The 23,553-nt window shown below is 37.8% G+C and overlaps 1 protein-coding gene across 3 annotated transcripts; it reads left to right on the top strand.

The window, feature by feature from the left end:
* The first annotated feature begins 2,201 nt into the window (after positions 1 to 2,201).
* On the top strand, positions 2,202 to 21,001 carry LOC140937748 (far upstream element-binding protein 1-like). 3 transcript variants are annotated; one of them, XM_073387313.1, is made up of 22 exons: positions 2,202 to 2,362; positions 2,431 to 2,503; positions 2,612 to 2,644; positions 2,801 to 2,839; positions 3,277 to 3,340; positions 4,683 to 4,744; positions 5,452 to 5,523; positions 7,382 to 7,451; positions 7,859 to 7,916; positions 8,074 to 8,152; positions 8,518 to 8,549; positions 9,138 to 9,284; positions 10,524 to 10,601; positions 11,596 to 11,698; positions 13,563 to 13,660; positions 17,061 to 17,172; positions 17,465 to 17,566; positions 18,146 to 18,450; positions 18,942 to 18,966; positions 19,437 to 19,520; positions 19,873 to 20,079; positions 20,723 to 21,001. In XM_073387313.1, exons 1-21 carry the CDS (start codon positions 2,264 to 2,266, stop codon positions 20,070 to 20,072), a joined length of 1,935 nt encoding a protein of 644 aa, XP_073243414.1. In that variant the 5' UTR covers positions 2,202 to 2,263; the 3' UTR covers positions 20,073 to 20,079; positions 20,723 to 21,001. The 3 variants fall into 3 exon arrangements, with proteins under 3 accessions (XP_073243414.1, XP_073243413.1, XP_073243415.1); XM_073387312.1 differs by having other exon boundaries at positions 9,138 to 9,317; XM_073387314.1 differs by lacking the exon at positions 2,431 to 2,503 and having other exon boundaries at positions 2,252 to 2,362; positions 9,138 to 9,317.
* Positions 21,002 to 23,553: the final 2,552 nt, after the last annotated feature.

Below are 23,553 nucleotides of genomic sequence, written 5' to 3'. Positions count from 1 at the left end.
TGTTTCGAATGGTCACAACATTGTTCCAAAATTGCAACGCTGTGTTGTGCTAAAAATCGTCGTTGCGAATCGTCCCGTGTAACATCACCTATATAAGAAACGCTACCGCTCTAGCACAAGCAAGACCAGAGTCTAACGTTGCGAAACTGAACGAGAGGGACATGGGGGCTCATATGGTATTGAACTTTTTTTCAAGCGGTGTTTCGGTAATTTTGATTTTAAAGTGCGGTATTGCGGTATCATCTAGCCCCGCGGTAAGCGGTTTTTCATCCTTTTGGCTAACTGCAACCGGTAAAAGAAGATCCTTCACGGTATCAGTTGTGGACTGTTCAGTGCGCTCTGCTGTACGTCAGTATTCTTAAGACTTTAATTAGACTAATGGTATATGATTACACAATTTCTGACGGTTAATCTGTGATGAAATTGGTAGGGCATCTTCCTTGATCGTCTTACCGATCAATTCGAGGTCTTCTCGCGTTTCCTCGCATTTGCTGAGGTTGATTCACGGCTCTTGCATAAATCCTTGAGATAAACAAACACCCGAGATGGATACAACCGTTGAAGTAAGCATGAATGCGGTATCGGTATTTCGCCGACTTTCGACTCGGTATTTAAATATCATGTTGCCAATTTTCTTACGGTACTGCAGTATTGGGTACCCCCCACGTCCCCCTCCTAAACAACTGGTTTGATAACAGCTAGTATTTTTATGAGTTTGAGTTTGGAATTTTCGACCTTTCGTCTCACTTTCCTACTCGACATCTCGCTGACACTAGTTCAGGGTCGTAACCAGGTATATTTTTTCATCGCTGATCCCAATTTTTAGCTCCAAATATTGATCCCTGATCCCAAAATGTAGCAAAATTTGATCCCTGATCCCACGTAAATTTTATGATCCCATAGAGAGATGTGTTCAAGTTATGTTTCCCCGACGTCGATTATCATTCATTAATAACAACTAGGCGTATTTACCTCAAGTAGATGTTTATTTGTTCATTCTGAATCACGTTCTCATCTTGTCTTCTATGATGTATTAAGGAATTATTTGAATTCTGCTGCTTGCTTCTGAAAAATGCTCGGTCCGTTAAACATTACCTGATTAGCTGACTTTTTCAAAACTTTCTTGGTTGAGAAATGTAAAACTCGTATGATGCTATGAGCAATAGAAAACACTCTATAAAACAATGCGATAAAAATAGACTAGCCTGCAAAGCAGGCGTATTTTGGGGCGGGATCCATGAATTGTTTTCAGGGATGGCGTTGTCCCGCCATCTTGGACGTTAATACTACCAGAGAGTTGGGACGAGTCAAAAAGTGTTCTTAAGGGAGAGGTAGATGGGTGTAAAATAGGGGAGGGGGAGAGGAGGGGGCGTTCGTTAATTTCATAGGCTTTGCTGGCAGGCGTTTTCTCCCCTCTCCTCCCCGCCCCTTCCCCCTTTCCCCGCCCTCCCCCTTAGTCTTTTTCGTTGCTTTTCAAGATGGCGGCCACGATCAATGTACCTCCGAGTTTTCGTTAAAAAATGCCTGCTCTGCAGGCTAAAAATAGACGAGATATAGACGACAATTAAATAAAAAACTAAATCTAGTTGGTTGAACTGTGTCGTAAATCCTGTTCTGTACTGCTATGGAGACCATCGTTTTCGGAAAGCGGTTCTTGGTTTTCTAAAAATTGGAAAAACACACGTAACCAGAAGATAGACGTTGGCGTCCGATTTTGTCGACAAAATAGTCAGCCTAATCAGCATTGTTTACCAAAAAATGTTCAACATGAGCTAAAAAACGTGAAGAAGCCGTCTCGCTGAAGAAGATCAGATCCCCGTTGTTCGACTACAGGCTTTGCTGTAGCAAATGTTATGATGTTTGAAGCGATCCGTTTCACACCATTCTCTATTTTCCAATTGCCCATAATACACTCTGTTTGCCCCCCAAATTCTGCATAAACCATTGTTTTTAAATGCTCCTGGGAGTATTGCATTTTCCCAAGAGCATTTTAAGACAATAAGTTATGCAAAATTTGGGGGGCAAACAGAGTGTATTATGGGCAATTGGAAAATAGTCAATTTCCCAAGTATGACTCTGATTGTGAGGAAGAAGAAAGAGTGCAGAAAAGAATATCAGTACACTATAGGAATTATATATGATGTACCTACGTCGTCTTCTGATAATCCGCTGACGAGAAAGCGCTCTGTTTTCTCTGTGCGCCCGCGTATGTCCCAGAACTCCTTGCTAGCCGTTGTTCCTTCTCCTTTCACATGTGTTGATTATGGCGGATGCTATGGCGTTTAACAACGTTCCACCGCCCGCTGCAGCCTCGTTAGATCCCAACTCAGCTTTTGCCGATGCCCTGAAAAGAGCCAAAGAGGTAAGAACTATATTTGGTGACTTAAAGGGCTGTTTAGTCAAAAAATTCAACGTGAATTTTCTTGTTAGATTGCGGCTCGGATGGGATCGAGCAGCGCTGCTGTCGCAGCGGCAGCAGAGGCTTCGCATTCCGCAGATCAAGGTACGAACATTTGGTCAGTTGTCTTTAGAGTATACTTCTGTTTGTCGTTATAGCATCATTTTTCATTATGAATAAATCAGTGATTGTTTTGCGGTTGTCTGTTTTCAGATATCAGTAGGAAAAGACCGTACGAACTTGACGGTATGTTCAATTGAAGTCTTGCGTCTCGTTCTATGATCCTTAGCATTTTTGGCAGTCATAAGCTCACCTTACTCTCACACAGTGATATTGCTATTATATTTGCTCTTTTTTACTGATTGTTAACTGTTTTATATGTATTTTGTTTCCTTTTTGGAGGTGGGGAAGACATTTTAGCCAAAAAACAAGCGACTGAAGGTAGATTATTTTTTATTGTTAAGTAATTTTCTTGGAAGCAAGTGAAGGTATCAAACATGTGAGATCCCTTTGTAGTACAGTCGATCGAAGGGCAAACCAAACGTTTGATGTTTATCTGGTACTTGGACAGAGTATGAGCCATAATTGTCATAGTCTAAAGGTTTACTTTTTCCCTTATGTTGTTTTTAAATTGAAGGAGAAACAAAACTTCTTTTTTTTCTTTCTTAATAACGCGAAGTGAAATTGCTGGAGTAAATGTTGTTGTCGTTTAACTTAATCCTTCTTGCGCCACCAAGAAATTCTAGTTGTACTTGTTTACTATGTTAGTAGATAAAATGTATTTCTGTCAAAAATGATTCACCACGCTGATGTATATAGACAGCTAGTTAGAGATTTTGAGTGGCTAATATACTATTCTTTTTGCATTTGGGTTGCAGCCTCCATGGATGGAAAAGACCCAAAATCAATAGCTATGCAAGTTGCTGCAAGCCTCGCACAAAGGTGCTTAATTATAGAGTAATCAATCCCATAGACATACATATGTTCAAAACCGAGGGTGCTTTACCATTAGCACAAACCACTTGGGTGGAAATCTTTTGCATTGACATAAGAATACGAAGTTTGACGTGGTAGGAGAGCTATCATCCTCGGAGACCCAGGGGCAGATACTGGGGGTGAGAGAAAGTCTAAACGGGCGGAAAAATATGGCACGAAGAAAAGTAAAGAACGGTGAGAAGAGCCCCTGGGGACAATGTCTTACCAGACCAGTTCCAAACGGTCGCCGCTGTTCTGCCCTCTGATTGGGTAGAAAAACACAAAAGTTTTCTGGCACCAATCAGAAGTCAGAACGGCGGTGACCGTTTGAAACTGGTCTGGTAAGACATTGTCCCCAGGGGCTCTTCTCGCCATTCTTTACTTTTCTTTGTGCCATATTTTTCCGCCCGTTTAGACTTTCCCTCACCCCCACTATCCGCCCCTGGGTCTCTGAGGATGGAGAGCTATCTGCCATAAAGTATATCTACATCAGCTGAACAGACTTAAAAGTGAAAGAAATTGCATGGCCTCAAAACACAGCTATTAATATTATTTATTTGACTGAAGTTTTTGGAATGGCATGAAGCATTTGATTTTCCAACCAGCATTCAGTGTTCAATCTAGGCTGCATGAATATTCTGACGCAAGATGAAATTATTGTGGAGTCATACTGATGCAAAAAAAAGTTACCTCATTTATAAGTACTTCCAAAGCAGCAGGCAACAATAAAAGTAATTTTAAAATAATAGGCGAGCTATCTAGTGTGAAATGAGTGCATGAAATTACCATCATTTTAGGCCCTCCATGCAATTCATGCAGAGACTGGAGCGTACATTTTGACATTCTGGATACTTTGTTTTGCCGATGGATTCACTCTTCATTTGTTGACTTTGTTCTTTATGAAACAAGAACAAAAGTTAAGTTTCTTTTTTATGCAAAAGAGACTGGCAGGATCAGGTGGTGAAGCTGGAGAAGTCAGTTTGATAAGTCAACCTCTAGAACTGCAAGAGCCTATTGGTGATAATAATTTGGATGATATCCGTTGTTCAAAGTTTCAATATCTTAATATTTTGACCCAGACCATTAAAATGCCATGTGGGACATATGACCCCCCCCCCCCCCCCCCTTGATTAATTTGTAGATTGAACACTAAGAAGGTCTGGTTTTCCCTTGTAAATGGTAAGTACCCCAAGTTGACACGAGGGTGATGATGCAGTACGTGGTGTATAGTTTAGGTGTGTTATGTATAGCTATTTTGCTTGAACAAGTTTTGTTATGACACAACCCACAACCCTTTGGTATGTTACAGAGCTGGGCTTGGATCAATGGTGGCAGAGGACATGAAAATCCCAAACAGATTTGTTGGATTAAGTAAGTGGGTTGTGGATGTGATCTCTGTCCTGAGCTTTGAATTCCAGGGCTTTCATTAGAAGAATCTGATTGAACTGCATGCTATCATTTGCTTTGTCTCAACTTTCACTTGAATGTCTCTTGCATTGTAACAAAAGCTGCCAGTTTTAGAGTCCAGAAAGAAAAAGTGCCCAAACAAATACCTCCAGCGTGGCCTAATCTAATATGTATTGCAGACCTATATTTTCCTAGCTATGCTTCATATATGGAACTCTGATTAATGCAAATCGAAGCACATGGTTGAATTAAAGATAGCAGCTACTTTCTTTGATCTGAACAGCAAGGAAGGCATTGAAAAACAGAAAAAGAAATATGCCATGCACTGTTTCCACCATTTTTTAACAAAGACTTGAAATAACAGTACTTTTACATAGAAGAGTAGATTTTGACCTAAGCTCCAAATGTTAAGAAAAAATACCTCCATGATTCTTAAGTGAATGATTCTTAGTTATAACTGAATAGTCAAATGTATATCCATTTTTGAAAAAAAAATAAAGGTAAAAATATTTCCTCTTCTTGTTGTTCATGCTTAAATGATCTGGATACTTTGTGGTAATCTAACTGTTTGAAGGCAGTTCTCAACTCGTTTTGCCTGAATTGTATTGCATTTGATTTCCTTTCATAGCAGCAGGAAATTTGTTAATAGGGTAATTTTGTGTCTTTTTCAGTCATTGGACGTGGTGGAGAACAGATCAATAAACTACAGTCAGAAACTGGAGCTAAAATACAAGTTGCCCCAGGTAAATAAAAAAATAGTTGTCTGTGAGGGTTGCGTTGTCAACCCCATGTTCCTTCATGCGCCTCTTTATCAACGAATTTGAACTTGTGTGCAGAATTAAATTCGAATGCCTTGTCGCTATTTGATGCTATTTATACAAGAACTCAAACCATCACTGAATGTGCAATGTGTGGTTCCAGAAAATATCCATACCCCCCCCACGGAAGACCATTGGAAATTCCGAGGGGGAGGGGGGGTTCAAAGGCAGTAATTTCCGAGGGGTATGGGGGGTTCATGGGAAACTATTTTCCAAGGGGTGACAGACCATGTACAAAACATTGAAAGCAACGTACGATCGATCTCAAGCACAAAAACATACCTACGTACGTTGTTTTGAAAAAAAAGTCGGTACTCCTGGCCATTGACATGAGGTTAACATCATTAGCTTTAATGTTTCTGTTTTTCTTTGAGTTCGCTAGCGCTACAATCTCCAGAAGAACGATGTGTCTTTGGAACGAAGTCGAAAACGATTGAAAATGGCGGACATAACTGGAGTCTTCTCTTCGTCTCGTCTTCGTCCGACCGACATTAAAGTGCTTTCACTTCTGTTCACTGAGTATCCCTTTTCGCTTCCTTGACATGCATGACACACATTTTTGATAGGTTTCATGTTTTATCAGCGTTTACTGTGCGTGGAAACTCATGAAAAATGCGATGAGACGAGAATACTTTCGTTCCCATTTCTTGCTCGACCTTCACAAGGCCCGGCTACCTGGCTAGTAAATTCTGCAATCGTGACGACGTTCACGAAATCTAGCGCATTGGCATGTACGTGTTGGTGAAGTTTTCGGCCCTTAAATAATAGTCAACCTGAAGAAACTGACAAAATCTGTAGAAATAAAAACAGCCAGACAGGAACCTTGTAAGTTTCTGGGTTTTTCTTGCTACCGTTTGCAAAGTTGTTTTAGCCTGCGTAGCATGGTGGTTTTGTCGAGCCGGGCGCAGGAGCGGTGTAGCCGCGAAATTCGCGCGCGAAGCGCGCGAGAACGAGCGGCGAAGCCGCGAGAAAAATCCCCAATCTCCTTGCGGTTTCTCTGCCCTCGCCCGCCTTAATTACTTAGCGCGCCCAACCAAAACCGCCATGCTACGCAGGCTAAAGTTGTTTAAGCGGGTGAAACTTACATTTTCTTCATAACGTTCGTGTCGCAGTAAACACGAAAACGTAGAACAATCGACGTTTAAACTTTGCAAACCAAATGTTTAAACTTAATTTATAAGCTTACAAAAAAACAACACAGACATAATTTGCAAACGTGATGGCGAAAAAGCTAAAAGTTTGGCTGAATAATAAACTTAACAAATGTTTACGCTGCACTGTTGTAATAAAATTCTTCCGTATTTTCATAACTGAGTTAGTATTAACTTTCTTTGTTTTTAAGTGCCCAAACTACTTTGAATTTCTAAAGTGTGGTAGGCGAAGTCCCCATTTTAAAATTCTGGAAATTCCTGGGGGGAGGGGGGGGTCATCAAAGACCCCCTGGAACGGAAAATCCCGGGGGGTGGGGGGGTGCAAATCAAAGTGTCTTCCGTGGTGGGGGTATGGATATTTTCTGGAACCACACAATTTGACTTGGTTTGCACTAAGCTTTTCCTTTAAGAAATGTACATAATTATCAAGCATGTACAAATGCAATCTAATTTATTCAAACTTAAAATCTTTTAACAACTTTAAAACTTAACATTTCTCACTCTTTATAATGATGTTCAAAACATTGAAGTGTCGAATAAGGTTCTTAAGTTAAATCTTTCTCGTAAAATGCTTCAACAAGCAAGTGACTTTTAGATCTTCAGAACTGTATTATGTCTTCTTTGTGTGTTAGACCCACCTCCAGGACAGATCGCACCTCCAGACAGACATGTATCTATTAATGGAACCCGAGAAGCTGTGGAGTAAGTAACTTTTGTTTCATTCAGAAATTAAAATAATAACTAAATTGACTGAGACTTGGTGACTCATTGGATGGTCTAATTCCAGAGTTTTCTTCGGCTTATTGGCTGTAGTGTAACAGTATGACCCATAAATCTCTTATCAAGAAAACAGATGATATGCATGTGTGAAATTATCTTCTGGTCATACTTGTACATGTAAGACAAGATGAATCAAGTTATCGGCATTAAATGGTGATAAATTTTATAAAGAGGAATTGTGGTACACCTAGTATTATAATATACATGTATACCAATAGTGATAACCATACCATACATGTACATTGAAGACAGAACTATCCGCAGACCATCACATTCCATTCTTTTAACATGTGTTCCTCTTCTAACAGACCTGTTTTCTTTTACAACAGGAAGGCAAAAAACCTATTAAACAGAATATGCGAGGAAGGAAAGATTCCTGAATCATTGGTAAGAGACATAAGTTTTAATAAACATGAATTGTTGAATCAGCAAGGTCAATTACTGTTACTAGGACAAAGGACAACATGTTCATGAGCCTTTATCACTGCTAACAAGACTTGTGTGTTTCTTCTTGTTGTTGGTGTTGTTTTGTGGCTTGTTTTAGATGTCGCTGCCAGTTGTTGCTCCAGGTGAACAAGTAATAGAAATTATGATTCCAGCCAGTAAAGTTGGACTTATTATTGGTAAGTTATTAGTTTCTTTGTTTGGCAACTACTTAAGGGAGATTTCAGCCTTACATCTCAAGCCCCGCACCATTAACCATTTAACCTGAGTTAACAGCCAGAATTTTGCCATGCCACCACTGGTCTCCCTGCAAAATGACTTGCACATAAATTCCATTCAGTTTAGTTAATTTTCATCTGTGGTGCAGGCTAAATATTTGCTGCCTACTCAACATTTAGCTATAGCAGTTGAAATAGTTACCAGAAACTTTTATGCCTTTGCCACCTTCTACTCTGATTTTAACACATTTTGACTTGGCTGATAAAAAATGTAGGATTTTCTCTAAAGATTTACATTTTATTGACCTGTTTAAATGAAATTGCAGGAAAAGGAGGTGAAACTATCAAGTCTCTTCAGGTATGTTTGCCAGGGTTGGTTTGAAAACTCTACAACTCCATAAACTGGTATTTGGTTCATTTGAATACATTTTAGAGTAGTTAGCCATATACATGTGTTACTTTGTAAGCGCATGCATGATGTCTTTGTTTGCAATGAGGTTTGATGGTAATCTTGGAATGAGAGAGAGCTTTTACACTGCTCATACACACTGTGGATTTAAAAAGAGTTGTTCTTAAGTCAAGATTAAAGCTGCATCACAATGATACTAAGCAGCAAGATTCTGAGTGAATTGTGTGCACTGTTGGTCGGCAGGTTCTTGTATGAAAACAAAATGCATTTTTTTTATTTGTACCAGTTTGTACAGCTGTACTACATTTATGTGGGGTACAGAGTGAAGAAGATTAAATCTGTTTAAACATGCAAATTACTGAGATTGTAAATCATTGTATTTGATTGAGATCTAGAGCAAATTGCAGTGGGGGTGGGGGGGGGGGTCATGAAATGCCGTTTTAGGCATGCAAAATGCTGAGCAATGCAGTGTCTGTCATTGTAAAGTGCTGGATACAGCTTGATGCGAATGCAAATGTTCATGATGAAATTTCACAGGAAAGAGCACAGTGTCGCATGGTGATGGTTCAGGATGGGCCATACTTGAATGCTCCAGAGAAACCTCTTCGTATCATGGGAGATTCCATGAGAACACAACGTGGAAAAGATCTTGTACAGGACCTGCTTACTGAAAAGGAGCTTGAGGTCAGTGGCAATCCTGGGGACAGGAATTGGAAGGTGAAAATGGGTGAAACTCACAGGAATACTGGAACAGCAATAGTCCTGTCCCTTTTAAACATGTTTTTACATCAATTAATTTTAAATTTACTAATATTATACCGTAAATTTTCCAAAAGCAACGACCCTCGTGACTTTTGGATTTAGCAGCCTTTTCCTATCACCTCGATTTAACAAACCTCTATATAAGAAAGTCCTCGGTATAACGAACAATTTTCTTTGCCCTAGTAATAGTAAAAGGTATGGAAAAGAACCTTGATATAACAAAACCTCGTTATAGTGAACAGATTTTGCCAGTCCCTTGTCTCTTATAATTGAGGTTCCACTGTACTTTCAAGAGGTTTCTACTTTTGGGTAGCTAAAACGTGTATTGTACATGGGCTGTACAAAGTTATGATAATAATATGGCGACAATTATGAAAACTTCCACACTTTTTATTTGGAGAAACTTATTTCATATTATTGCTTTTGGAATGAAAATTCAAAACAATTGTTTGATTACGCTATGGTATTCACAGAAGAAAGGAAGACATTTAAAAAAAAAAAAGATGTAATGTTCCCTTTGAGTAAAAAGAAGGTACAGCTTGTTGTAACTATAACTTCCGTTATTTCTAGCAAGAAGGGAAATTACTCTGAAATCACTACTTTTGAGGGTCGTTATTTTTTTTTGGAGGAAGGGGGTCGCTTCTTTTAGCATTTGCTAACGCCTGTGAAATTTTATTGCATCTTTTGAAGGGTCTCTGTGTGCTTTTAAGAGACAAGTCAAGAAAAATCTTTTTAGATTAGCTTTCACGCAGTTTTAGCTGGATTTTATTTAAGTAATTTTATCAGCATTTTTACTTTTTATCAGATTTATCTGTCATAGATTTAGTTTACAAATTTTAATTAGTATGACTGAAAAGCACTTGTGATCATTTTTATTTTATATGTTTAAAGGTGCAATAGTAAATATATAAGTTATTATTATTATTGAACAAAAAGCAAGATTAAAAACATCAATAATAATCTGAGAGAAGTTAAAATAATAATTTTGGTTCAATTATTGAACCACAGCATAACACATGTATTACATGTACATTTGATATAATAAGCTGTTTTGTACAGTGCTAGTTTGATTTTATAATAATGTCAGGAAGCACAAGATGTAGAAGAAGCCCTTGATGAGAAGTAAATACAATGTCTAACTTAAAAGATTTTTCTCTACAGAATAACATGCCTGGCATGGACTTCCGAGGAAAAAGACAAGACATGGGTAGAAACCAAGCTGGTATGCAGCAAATAGAGGTGGGTACATGAAGCATAATATCATGGGTGACAAATTACTCCTTAATTTTGGTGCAAAATTTCAACATGAATTTATAATTTCACAATTACAAAATTGCTATGGCAACATTCTATACATGTTAGTACCAATATGGCATTAAAGTTTTAAAATGCCATGAATGGAGATGTCAGGGCAATGATTTAAAGATGTTTTGGCCAGGGAATGCTTTAATAAAATAAATAGAGGATATTACACAGTGGCGAGAAGATATGAATTTTATGTTCTCGTGGCAAGAACAATATCTCACTCGTTCGCTTCGCTCACTCGTGAGATATTGTTCTTGCCACTCGAACATAAAATTCATATCTTCGAGGCAACGTGTAATGTTCTTTTTATTATATGGAGAAACCAATTCAACAAAAGCAAAAGGCGGGAATCGTGACGTCATTGAACGATACGACACTCACAAAGGTGACATACGGAAAATACGCCACTCGGGTCCCGGATGAAGTGGCGTATGGAATCTACAAGTGGTTTAGTTCCCAGTAAAACACTCTCCTCCATATAATAATATTGTTTATTAAATCAAAATTTAAGCTTTCCCTTTCTCACATACTTGGATATCAAGTTTTGAGGAAATGTTAGTTTTTGTTTTGAGCTTGTAAACTCTAATTTGTGGCTTACTTGTGAGTGCTATGTCTTTGCTTTTGTTATAGTTACTGATACAATGTCATTGTTGTCGGCCTAAATAATAATATTGTTCCGGTGTGAGTCATTAAAGTTGGAAACCTGTAGTAGATTCTGCATAAAGTGGACAGCCTGTATTACAAGTTTCATTCCGCGATGTTTTGCTGATCCATTTTTTGCAACTAAGTACTTTTTTGAGATCAAGTACACCGTACAATGTTAAACCTAAATAGTAAGCTCAGACATCTCTTGAAAACAGCTTTTCTCTGGATGGTGTCCATCTTCAGATAGGACATTTTAGAATGCACTTTTGAACTTTTTTGGTAGATTCCAGTTCCTCGAGATGTTGTTGGTTTTGTTATTGGTAAAAGTGGGGAAACCATCAAAAGAATACAAGCTGAAACTCAAGCTAGAGTGCAGTTCAACATGAGTAAGTAGATGCTGTACTTTTGTTTACTTTAATTAATGTTATTTTTTTGCAGATACTATTTCAGAAAAGGTCTTTGTCTCACTCCTCTATTGTGTAACTTTCTGTGCAACATTGACTTGTCTGACCTTTTCATTGTCTCTTGAACTAACATGCTTGTAAATAAAAGCCTTGTCATTGCTGATTAAATAACTTTTATCACGTCGCTGGCTGTGTGCCATATGATTTCTTGCAATATGCTCCGGCCTAGCTTTAAATTTGTGTTTTGTTAATGTAATCCCTTGATTGTTAATAAAACCCTTCATGCTGTCTCATAAGCTCACAATAATGATACCCACTAACCATTAATTTTTGGCTGTAATAAATTGTGTAAAACTCCGGAAAGGGTGCATTTGTTTTTGTTGTTTGTTGTTTGTTGTTCATGTGAGAACAAAGGGCATCGGAAAAGTTTGGTTGAAGAGATGCACCACCAAAAACTCGAAAGAATATTATGGTATTTTTTGGAAAGGCATGTTAGTTCTCATAATGGCTGAAGCACTGAATTCTCCAACTGTCTTGCTTGCTCAACCTCTTGCTCACTCACATGGAACAACTTGATTGGTCTTGCCCTCAGCCAAGAATTATTACAGTCAACTGCCTTTATAGCTGACACTGTTGGGTTCTAGAGTCAGTGTCCTTATTAGCAAGAGTCTGTAACTGCAGGATTTTATTTCAGTCAAATGTCTGTAATTCATTTTTGCCTGGGATTTAGTAGCTGTCTGTATTATTGGGGTGTCTGTTTTAGTGGGGTCTCTGCAAGACGAGAGTTGACTGTTTAAACTAATACAGTTGAACCTCTTGTAAGCGATCACCTTGGAAATTCAAAAAAGTGGTTATAACTAGAGCTGGTCACTTATGAGAATGAGCCCATGCAAGTGACTGTATGGTAAAACAATAGAGAGTGGTTGCATACGACAGTTTTAAAAACTAATTAGTTATTCATAAAAAGAAACCGAACAAATTAGTGTTTATTGAGTGTCTTTATTTTTGATAATATTATAGACAGGGCTAAACTTTAGGTCCAATTTTTTTAGACCAAAGTAACCCCAAGATCAACGAACAATTAGTGCGGTTTTAGTGCAGTGTGCAGTTTCATAAAAGTGTTGAATTGTATGAATAAGACTCTGAGTGGTTGCTTACAAGAGCGTAAAAACAAAGAAAAAAGTCCAGTTGGGTAATGCCAAAAGACGTCACAGTTGCTTACGGGAGCAGTCTCTTGTGAGATTCACAGTTCAAACAGGGTTTCTCTAAGGTGGTCATAACTAGAGCTGGTCGCTTATGAGAGTTGTTGCATGGAGAGCTTCAACTGTACTTTGCAAATTTTTGTCTCATGTTTTACTTCTCAATTCAAAGCCAGTCTGTTCTTCTTTATACATTTGAGTTGAGAAAGATTACTTGGAAGGTAGAAAGTCAAATGCCCCTGTTTTGTCATTCAGGCCTCATTTGTTCGAAAGTTGGAAAATGTAATCCACTGGATAAATCACTTTTCATTGGATAGTGCAATTGGTTTCCCTAATCTTATCTGCTGGATAGTTATTTATCCAGTGGATAGCACTATCCAATGTTAGAACAACTGTGGCCAGATCTCTAAACTGCATACTAGAACAGGCCATTTGCATAAAAATAATGCCATCATGCTGATGGCCTATTTTGTTACAAACTTGTAAAGTTGCTTTAAAGAATACCTTTATCTCTTTTTGGAAATCCTTATTTAGCCTGATACAAAATTTTCTTTGTCTTACCTGTTTGCACTTCAACCGTAATGATTGCTTTTGTTTTGCCTTCTGTGCACTAACAGGAGCATTTTATTGTTTTGGTTTCCTTTTAGAAGATAACTCTAATGCCCCTGAGAGGATGGCATCTGTCCAAGGAACACCAGAACAGATCCAGAAAGTCACAGACATGATCCAGGAAATTATACAACAGGTGATTATGATCTCAACTGTGTGTTTACATGTATATTATAATAAAAAACTACTAGCCTGCTGAAATTTTTATTACAATACAACGTATTTGCTTTTTGGCAAGGAGTATTGGTATACGTGTTTGAGTCACTGTACCTTGACATTCTAAACGAGCACGCACCACAAAAGCAAGCACACATAAGGGGCAATCAAATTCCTTTCATGAACGAACAATGGCGTAAAGCCATTCGTCACCGCAACAAACTTTGGAAGAAGTTCACGCATCAGAGGACCGACGCTAATTACGCCGAATATAAGAAACAAAGAAACAAATGCACGTCAATTAGGCGCAAAGCGATTAAAGATCATTTTAAAAACAAGTCAGAGACCGACAATCCACGTGCATTTTGGGAGGCTTATCGTCCTTTTATGCATTCGAGGTCCAGTAAACAAGCCAATGACATCACACTAATTGAAAACGATGTGGTTATTACGGATAAGAAAGAACTAGCTGAATTGTTCAACAACTATTTTGTTCACATCGTTGATGATGTACAGGACATTAAAGAAAATAACTTTGGAAATGAATTCAGTGCACACCCCAGCATTCGAGCAATTGCAGAGGAAAACAGAAGAAAGAACGCCACACATAATTTTAATTTTAAATACACCAATAAGACCCAGGTTGAAAAACTACTATCAAACATCAACGCACGCAAGGCCTGCGGCCACGACACCATAACTCCGCGGCTTCTTAAGGAATCCGCTTCTGCGATATCTGGTCCACTAGCAGAGTTAATGAATGAATCGATCAAACAATGCAAGTATCCTTCTCGATGGAAAATGGGGCAGGTTACACCTCTTTTCAAGAAAAATGATGAATTGAGTAAAGAGAATTATCGACCCGTTACTGTTTTACCGGCCCTAAATAATGTTTTTGAGAAACTTCTTGCTTCTCAACTAGACCAGTTCTATTCTGAAATATTGTCTGACTACATCTCAGCTTATAAGAGACACTATAGCTGTGAAACCTCGCTAATGAGGTTAACAGAAGATTGGAAGCGTAGTCTGGATAATAAACAAATTGTTGCAGTGATATCAATGGATTTATCTAAGGCTTTTGACACGATACCGCATGGACTCTTGCTGGCCAAGCTGAAGGCCTACGGTGTTAACAGTAGAAGTTGTATGCTTCTTAAAGATTACTTACAAGGTAGGATGCAGCGGGTGAAAGTAGGTGATACAAGTTCTGATTGGCAAGAAGTCATGCGAGGGGTACCTCAAGGCAGTGTTCTTGGTCCAATGTTTTTTAATATTTTCATAAATGATTTATTCCTACAAATCAAAACTGTACAATTAAATATGTATGCAGATGATGGTCAACTCTACACCGCCGATACGGATCCGGTATCTTTGGAAAGGCGTATCTCGCGTGAGGTTAGCTCAGCAAATGCCTGGTACGAGATCAATGGAATGATAGCAAATCCCAGCAAACACCAAGGGATGATACTAGGAAAAACTGACCATCAGTTTAATTTCTCAGTAAATGACTCAGTGGAGCTTTTCGGCATTACAATTGATAAAGATCTTACGTTTAAGCAACATGTGTCCTCTATATGTAAAAAGGTAAACAATCAGTTTAGCGTTATGTCAAGGTTTGGCAAACTGATGTCTACTGAAACCATGCTCCGTCTTTATAAGGCATTTATACTTCCTCACTTTTATTATTGTTCTATGGTGTGGCATTTCTCTAGTAAACAAGATTCTGATAAACTGGACCTTTTAAACAAACGTATTCTTCGATTTATTTTCAAGGATTTTAACTCTGAGTACAATAATTTACTTAAAAAGGCAGGAACTGCAAACCTTAAGGACAAGCGTTTACAAAACATGATTCTCACTATTTTTAAATGTCTTCATTTTTCTGATTATCCAAGATATTTAAAAGATATGTTTCGTTTACGCTCTAGCACCTATTTTTTAAGAGGACATAATATGCTCTGTTTGCCCAAACCATCGACCACTTCTTATGGTATCAATTCCTTTAGTTACTTGGCAGCAACATCTTGGAATTCTCTCCCTGACCATTACCGCACTATTTCTGATTTTACTTCTTTTCGACGACTGATATCTACTGGGAACAATAATTTACTTAAAAGGGCAGGAACTGCAAACCTTTCTACATCATGATAATTTGCAAGTTAGTTGTCTAGGTAGTTAGTTATCTTTTTTGCTATATAGAATTAACTTTTTATTATAATTATTTATTAATGTAGTTGGCTCGAAGATATTAGCACTTGAGTGCTACACTGTAAATTCGAGGGTAAATAAAGTTTATTGATTGATTGATTTTTGATGATTTTCAAACCCTTTGGAAAAGGTGGTCGACTTGACCAGGGGTATTTAATGGTACTTTTCATTCCGGGCAGGAGAGAACCCTGGTCTGATTGCCCTGGGCAAGTGAATTTTGATCTTGGGCAAGTAAAAATAGAAGTTTGGTGGCCCAGTGGGCAAGTGAAATTAGCTTCAAAGTCTGTTTGAAAGTGTCAGTTTAGTGATAATATCCAGACAGAAACTTATTAACAACTGAAAAGATGAGTGAGACAGTTATTTGAAAGCATGAATGAATTTAAAATCTAGGATTGCTTGTTGCTCCTCCAATCACCACAATTATTGGTCTTGTTTGGGACCAGGCTCTGCAGTAGGGAAAAGCACAAAAAAAAGTTGAAAACAGCCTAAAACAGGCGAAGACTCCTTCCCCAGACCACCGCTTGGCTCGCTTTGTTCGCCAATTTTTTTTTGCTCTCTCGATTTTTCTTTTTCACCTTTTTCCCCCACTGCAGAGCCTGGTTCCAGGCTATATTCGTTAAATCTGGTAGTTACTCTGAACAGGGTTCGCCTGCACCTTGAAAGTCCTTGAATTTTAAAATAAAAATTCAAGCCTTGAAAATCCTTGAAAATTGTAGTTGGTGCTGGAAAATCCTTGAATTTCGGTGCTAACTTTGTCCAACCTGGATTCTCAAGTACTTACAAGGAGCAAACACAGAAAGACCCTCAGGGTAAAATTGCTCATGTTGTGGAAGAACTAAAAAAGACATGTACTCAAGACTCTTTTTTGTATTGAATGGAGTCCTTGAAAAATGGGAAATGTGTCCTTGAAAGTCCTTGAAAGGTCCTTGAATTTTTTGTCCAAAAAATGGTACAAACTCTGTCTGTATCTGGCACAGCATTTAAGTACTAGTGATGTTATGTGTTATAATCTAAACTTATTATTATACAGTACCTTAGAATTATAATGCATCCTTCATCAAAATAATGTGGTGTCCGAAGTATGCAGTACATGTAATCGTGCTCATTCATGTACAGTTTGTACTGCAATAGATTTATTTATTGCTGGTCCAATATTAATTTTCCTTATGCAGTCCAGACAACGAGGAGGACCACCCCCCAAGGGACCACCTGCCAACATGCCTGGAGTCAATTCTGTTGAATTTCCTGTACCAGGAAATAAATGTGGATTGATTATTGGAAAAGGTGAGTCACATTATGGTGAAGTGATGAACACTAAAAAGATCTTCATTTCTGAAAGTGTAAAGTACTTGTTCAACTTTCTGTATTAATAGATATGATTTATTGTATGTACATGAAAGGATAGTAAATTTAAGTCACTGACTACTACCCTTAACTGACACTGTGCCGAAACACTCTCATTGCTCATACCTGCACGAGTGAAAATAACTGCAATTTAATCAAAACCACGACATATGGTGTTAGCAATTTTCTTGAGGGTAAGTTGATACTATGGTGTGTCTATTTATTTTTTCAGGGGGTGAGACCATCAGAAATATAATAAACATGTGTGGAGCCCATGTGGAATTGAACAGAGCTATCCCTGAGAGTGCTCCAACAAAATACTTTATTATACGAGGTACACCATCGGAAGAAATTTTTTTTTTGTATTGTCTTAATTATGTGGAGATTTTGTCACCGAATTTATTTGTTTGTTTGTTTGTTTTACTTTTTTGTGGGAAAATTATTCTGAGATAGTAGGTCATGATCAGGGAAAGAAAATTCATCTTGAACGATAGATTTGGAATCTATTCTCCTCTGCTTTGGCACACTTGATCACTGCGTAATCAAACATAGCAGTCAAAAGGGAAAAAAGGAAATGATTATCATGTAAAGGGTTCTTGATTGTTGAATAATTATCTTCACTTTATTGCCATGGGAACTGTATAAAAACTGCAGAGAATATTGCATGCCAATTTAAAGGTTTATATGGTTGTAAACCATTTGTACTTGTTGGGAAGACTACTCGGGAAGGGTTGATGTTGTAGCGACCTAACTATTGATTTCTTTTGGTTCTATTTTTCCTCTTTTTTTCTATGAAAGTAGCTGGAGATCATGTTTATCCATGGCCCTGTGCCATGGTGACCAAAATAGCTTCTGCTTGGAGTACTAGGGCCAGACAACTTTGGAACTAATGATTGTTAGTTTTTGATCAAAGGTACTGATCAACAGATCCAGCATGCCCAGCAGTTGATAAGGGAAAAGATTGAAGGGGATCGTGCTGGCGGTGGCAACTTTAACCAGGGAGGGGGGCAAAACTGGAATCAACCTGGATGGAATCAGCAACAGCAGCAGGGCCAACAGCAGCACCAACAGCCACAGCAAGGAGGCTGGTCACAGTATGGTGGCCCATATGGACAACAACAACAGCAGCAATATGGTCAGCAATCACAGCAACAACAGCCTCAGCAATACGGCCAACCACAGCAACCTTACGGTGGACAGCAGCCCCCACAGCAACAAGTAAGATGCATGCTACAATTGCAGTAGTAGTGAACTACAGCATTTATATTGGGAATATTTATAACTTTTGTCTCGTGTTAATCTTCTTATGAAGGAGGTAGAAGCTGTAAGGAAGAAGGCAGGCTCCAGTTTTTGTATTAAGTTTGCAAAGTATAGTCTAGATAACCAGCTTGATTGTACAGTTAGATATCTGAAATTATATTTGTTTTGTGTGTGAGAGTTTAAGGTAACCCAACTTTGAGCTAAAAACCTAAACAAATGATAGTTCAGAGTAAAAAATATGACTTCTCCTATTTTTTCTGAGGGTAGCGAAAGGCTGTACACGGACTAACTACCCCCCATGCAACAAAATTTTCACTTACATGTAGGACAGTTATAAGTTGGTGAGGTTTGCCTTTGAATGTTTCAATGGTACATGTACAGCTTTACCTATAAGATAATGGTTGGTCTGTTGTGTAATAAAACTTATATCATGCTTATTGTTTTTTTAGGGTCAGCAGCCAGGGCAGCAGCCAGGTAAGGTTATCTAATGTCATTTTATTGAACATGCAAACAGTTCCGGAGATCAGTTCATCCTTCATATAATTGTAAGGTTTCAGGGCTTGAAGAAAATTTGAATTCTAGCTCGCCCATTGGATAGGCAGCGTTAAAATTTTCCTTGCCCCAGGACAGCTGCACGTTGTATGCTTGTCTTAGTATTGTTTTATTGTGTTCTTTATTGCCTGTGTAAGCAGGAAAAGGTACATGGCTGGGAGGAACAACTTCTTGTGCCGGATGAATGAATGGGATATGGCTTAAGCCCCAAAAAATTCCACTTAAAATGTAGCCCTTGTCATATCAGACTGAGTCCACTAACATCTTAACATCCCCAGGTGATTCTGTGATTGTTATGAGGTTACCAAAATGTTTTGGAGTCAATGAATTTGAGAGGCACATTAGACCCTTAGTTTTTCTTGTTTTCATCAAGAATTATTTATTTTCTTCAGGCCAGGGTCAAGTAGACTACTCTGCAGCATGGGCAGCTTACTATCAACAGTACTATCAGCAGCAAGCAGCTGCTGCTGCCGCAGGTAAGTTGATCTTGTCTCAGTAGCTATTGGTAGTTGATAAACAAGTAAGACATTTATTCTTTCCTCTTCCTTTACACCTTGGCAATTTCACTTTCTGTATTGCAGTATTGCTCAGGCAGTATAACAACAAATATGATTATGTAGGATGTTTGGACTGATTGAGGTTATTTAATTGCCATGATGTATGCACTCCTGTGACTGTTATAACAGTGGTTGGCCCTTCATACAATAAATGGTCGGTTTTAATCTTACTGGGCGGATAACTGATGAAACAACCATTCTGATAACACGTTAACACCCTCCGATGAAATATTTGTCATGTGGGAAGATTTAATAACTTGTGTCCAAACAGGTCAACCAGGAGCCCAGCCAGATTACTCACAAGCTTGGGCAGAATATTACAGACAGCAGGGATACTATTACCCATACCAGCAGCCACAGCAAGGACAACAGCAACCACAACAACCAGGAGTACCGGGACAGCCGCAACAAGGACCCCCAGGGGGACAGCCTCCTCCGGGGGGACCCCCAGGGGCGCCACAAGGCCAGTAGAAGTTAGGTGAGTAGCTATGGTAATGTTTGATTTGAAGGGGTAATGTTAGTGGGATAGAGTAGGGGATGTTTCTTGGAGGAGGTGGGGGGGGGGGGGGGTAGTGGTAGCTGTGCTTTAGTCATTGTATGTCATTTGATGTTTATCCTCAGGGCATTTCTGACATAACCTTTATAAAGACTAAGAGTATATGTATCATGAATCAGTTCTTGAAATGTTTAAGATTTTTCTTGAGTTTACCTATGCTGTGGTGATGTTGAATTTTATTGTTATTTACTAACGGTGATTATCTGAGATTGACATTGTATAGTCAACTACTAAAATATAACAAAGAAGAGCTAAAGATCATGCAAAGAACTGTCACTGTCAGGTCAGCGTGCCACTGCATAATCATTAAGACATGTTCTATGATATAAAGAAAATTTTAGAGAGAACGTCATGAAATTAACTTCTCCTTGGCAAGACTTTAAGATTAGTGGGTCTGTCCGTTAAATAATCATTATAATTATGTTTTCTGTTGCTTTGGGTATCTTGATTAGTTAAGCAATGAGTAGCTTAACTTATTTTATACATATTTTAAAGGTGTTGTGTTAGCTCTTTCACAAGATTCAATAATGTTGACGAGTTTGCTGTCATCACTTGTCTCTTGTAGGAAGATGGCAACAAACAGTGATGCAGAAGAAGACCCCAACTTTTATCCTATGTTTTTCTCTTTCAACATCATAATCATGATTTTGCTAGTTCTATAATCATAAACTGTATCCTGTATATTGTGCATTTTTAGTTTATATGTGTAAGCAGTTGTACTGCGTTTGTACTAAATTTATTTGGATGCTTTTGTAAACATGACCGTTCATGTACGCTCCTAGACGAGCCTGAAAAAAACCGTCTCATAGGTAGGCCAATATTAAAGAAACCATTTTTATTTGTGCGTGAATTGTTATTTTGCTGCAAATACTTTAGGTAAAGACGTCAGCTCAGGGACTCGGGTGAGTCATTTTAGAGTGGTCTGTCGTACATGATAAACTTAATTTTATCCCTTTCCCTAGTAAAGATATTCAGTATTTTAACAAATATTTTTTATTCTTAATCGGTGAAAATAATAATAAACAGCACATCGTAAAGTACTACCTACCTGAAAGTTTACTTAGTTTGTTCAGGTGAAGAATTTAAATGAAAGTTCATATTCTAGGAGAACAATTTAACGTTGTTAGAAAAAAAGCACTTTCGCTTACGTCTTAGACGGTCTGTGGTCAAAATTTATGAAAAATCCCCAGTTTCTCTTAACATGATACATTGTGTTAGCAATGCTTATTTGAATTTTGTTCCTTGACTCCTTAGTTGATTCTAGGAGTTAAGACCTAAAGACACCGTATGACATAACGTTACATTTAAACAGTGACCTTAATGATAAAAATGATGTTTTTGAAGCAGGGCATTGCTCTTTTTTTGTGCTCTGTTTCTTAACTTTATGTACATTGATTGTTGAAAAACTGTTTCACTGGCTGTTTGCACTGGAGCAGAAACGTCAGCCTTTCGGCATATCTTTTTTTATGAGGGCTTAGAATATGTTTAAATGGATGTTAAATGGTTGTGTTTTTAATATTCTCTACTTAAATCTTTGGATGGGAATTTTGTATCTCATATGTTAATAACTTAATTGAATTGTTTGTGTCTGTGTCGTTGCCTACCAGGCATGAAAAGGAGGACGTTCTTAGTTTCATGTTACGGCAGTTACAAAACTTAATTTTTACTGTCAAACAGATGAGAGACGTTGTAAGCTTAGGAAAGACATATTCTTGAAACTAAAAGTGTTGTCCTTTTCCTCAACTAAGTCTCATATATATACCTTTGTATTCTCATGCCTAACGTTTGATTCAAGTTAAAATTAGTTAAGATTGACTTGTTGTCTTTTTTCTGACCTTTAGCATGCTCGTCCCTCTTAAATTTTATCTTCAATGATATGAAACAGTGATATGTGCATTGGGACGATCATTTTAAAACGTAACCTAGTAATAATGATTGAAATCAGTATTATGACATTCGTTTTGTCTGGTATGAATGCTGCTTGCTTAGACTGTCATGGTTATTGTCTATTGAAGTTTTTGTTGTTGCTATTTGTATATGCAATCTTGCTTGTAATAAATTGTTTAGTCTAGATTTTTAGGTTGGGAATAACCACACTGAATAGGAAAAGACACAGTAAGCTTACATATTAAAATAGCATTTTATTCAGAATGACTAATGTGGATGAAATATGAGTTGTTTAATTTCTGTTTTCACAAGTAAACTGTCTTTAATTTGTTCTTGATGAAATTGCATTTATGCTTGAGAAATGTCATAAAGAGGATATTTTGTTGCATTTTTGCATTCCAGACGCAATCGACTGGCAACATGGACTATCCCAAAGTCCCGGCGCGTTCAATTGCCGGTGGTCATGGGTTATCTAAACAATTTAATTGTCGTTGTCACACGTGTTGTTATAATTATTTGACAAAGTTTTGAACAGATTTTAATGTAGCCTACTAAAGCTGTTTCATGCATTCATGTAATTTTTGCTCTACGCGTTGTTAGTATAAATAACAGTGTTTCTTTTCAGAATGTCTCCACGGAGTTGGGGCTTGTCTGGGCGATTGATCCGTTATGTTGCGATGTATCTGCCCTCAGAACATTTCTGTACTGTTTATTTCGTCTTAATGTGGTTTTGGCGAAATTGTATTAATGCGGGAAAAGTTTTATTTTAAACTGCTTTAATTGTTGCTTTGTTTTGGATTAGTGGCACAAATAACGCCGATATTTGGCAAGAATACGAATACATCATAAAAGGTCAAGATCATGAGGATATTTCTGTTTTAGGTCCATTCCGTTCTAAAGTCATTGCTTAGTACCTTTACCCATACACAAAATGTTCCTGTAGAGTTATGAAGAAGATATCGAACTCAAATTTCATAAGGGAGCACTAACTATAATATTTTTTGGTGATTTTCAAGTTTCAATCCATGTACATTCTTGCCATCCGTAACAACAGACGAAAGGAAAATGTTTCATTGCCTAACCTAACAATAGTGTTAAACAACAAAAGTAATCACAATCGTCGCAAATGAAGAGAAATGCTTATTGTTAAAACTAGAAATGTTGCCTTTCCCCCTAAATTTTTTTAGTTTACTCTGTGCCATTAATAAACCTTTTAACGTTAATACTACCAGTGAAAAAATAATGTTCAACTTGTTTTCTATACATTTTCTGTGTGCTGTGTGAGTAATGATGAGCATTTTACTTAGTGACCGTTTGCGCTATTCTCAATGACGTTCATTAAGCAGTGACATTTTAAGGGAAAATTAATCAGGACTGATTTTTTTGTTTTTGTTCTAACCTGTAGCAGGCGATATGAAACGGAGAAATGTGTCGACTGGGACGATTATTCTAAAACGTAACTAATTAATAACAATCTTTGAATTCATAATCATGACATTGGTTGTGCTT

The sequence above is a fragment of the Porites lutea genome, chromosome 5, assembly GCF_958299795.1.
Source record: "Porites lutea chromosome 5, jaPorLute2.1, whole genome shotgun sequence".
Lineage (NCBI taxonomy): Eukaryota > Metazoa > Cnidaria > Anthozoa > Scleractinia > Poritidae > Porites > Porites lutea.
Note: the sequence above shows the minus strand (reverse complement) of the source record. Positions and strands in the feature narration are given on the sequence as shown.

What these genes read in the sequence shown, in the direction of transcription:
- LOC140937748 (XM_073387312.1), top strand. Translation starts at nt 2,264, where the DNA reads ATGGCGGATGCTATGGCGTTTAACAACGTTCCACCGCCCGCTGCAGCC. An exon ending in CCCTGAAAAGAGCCAAAGAG is followed by an intron (nt 2,363 to 2,430) that starts GTAAGAACTATA and finishes TTTTCTTGTTAG; the next exon opens with ATTGCGGCTCGGATGGGATC. An exon ending in TCCAGGAAATTATACAACAG is followed by an intron (nt 13,661 to 17,060) that starts GTGATTATGATC and finishes TTCCTTATGCAG; the next exon opens with TCCAGACAACGAGGAGGACC.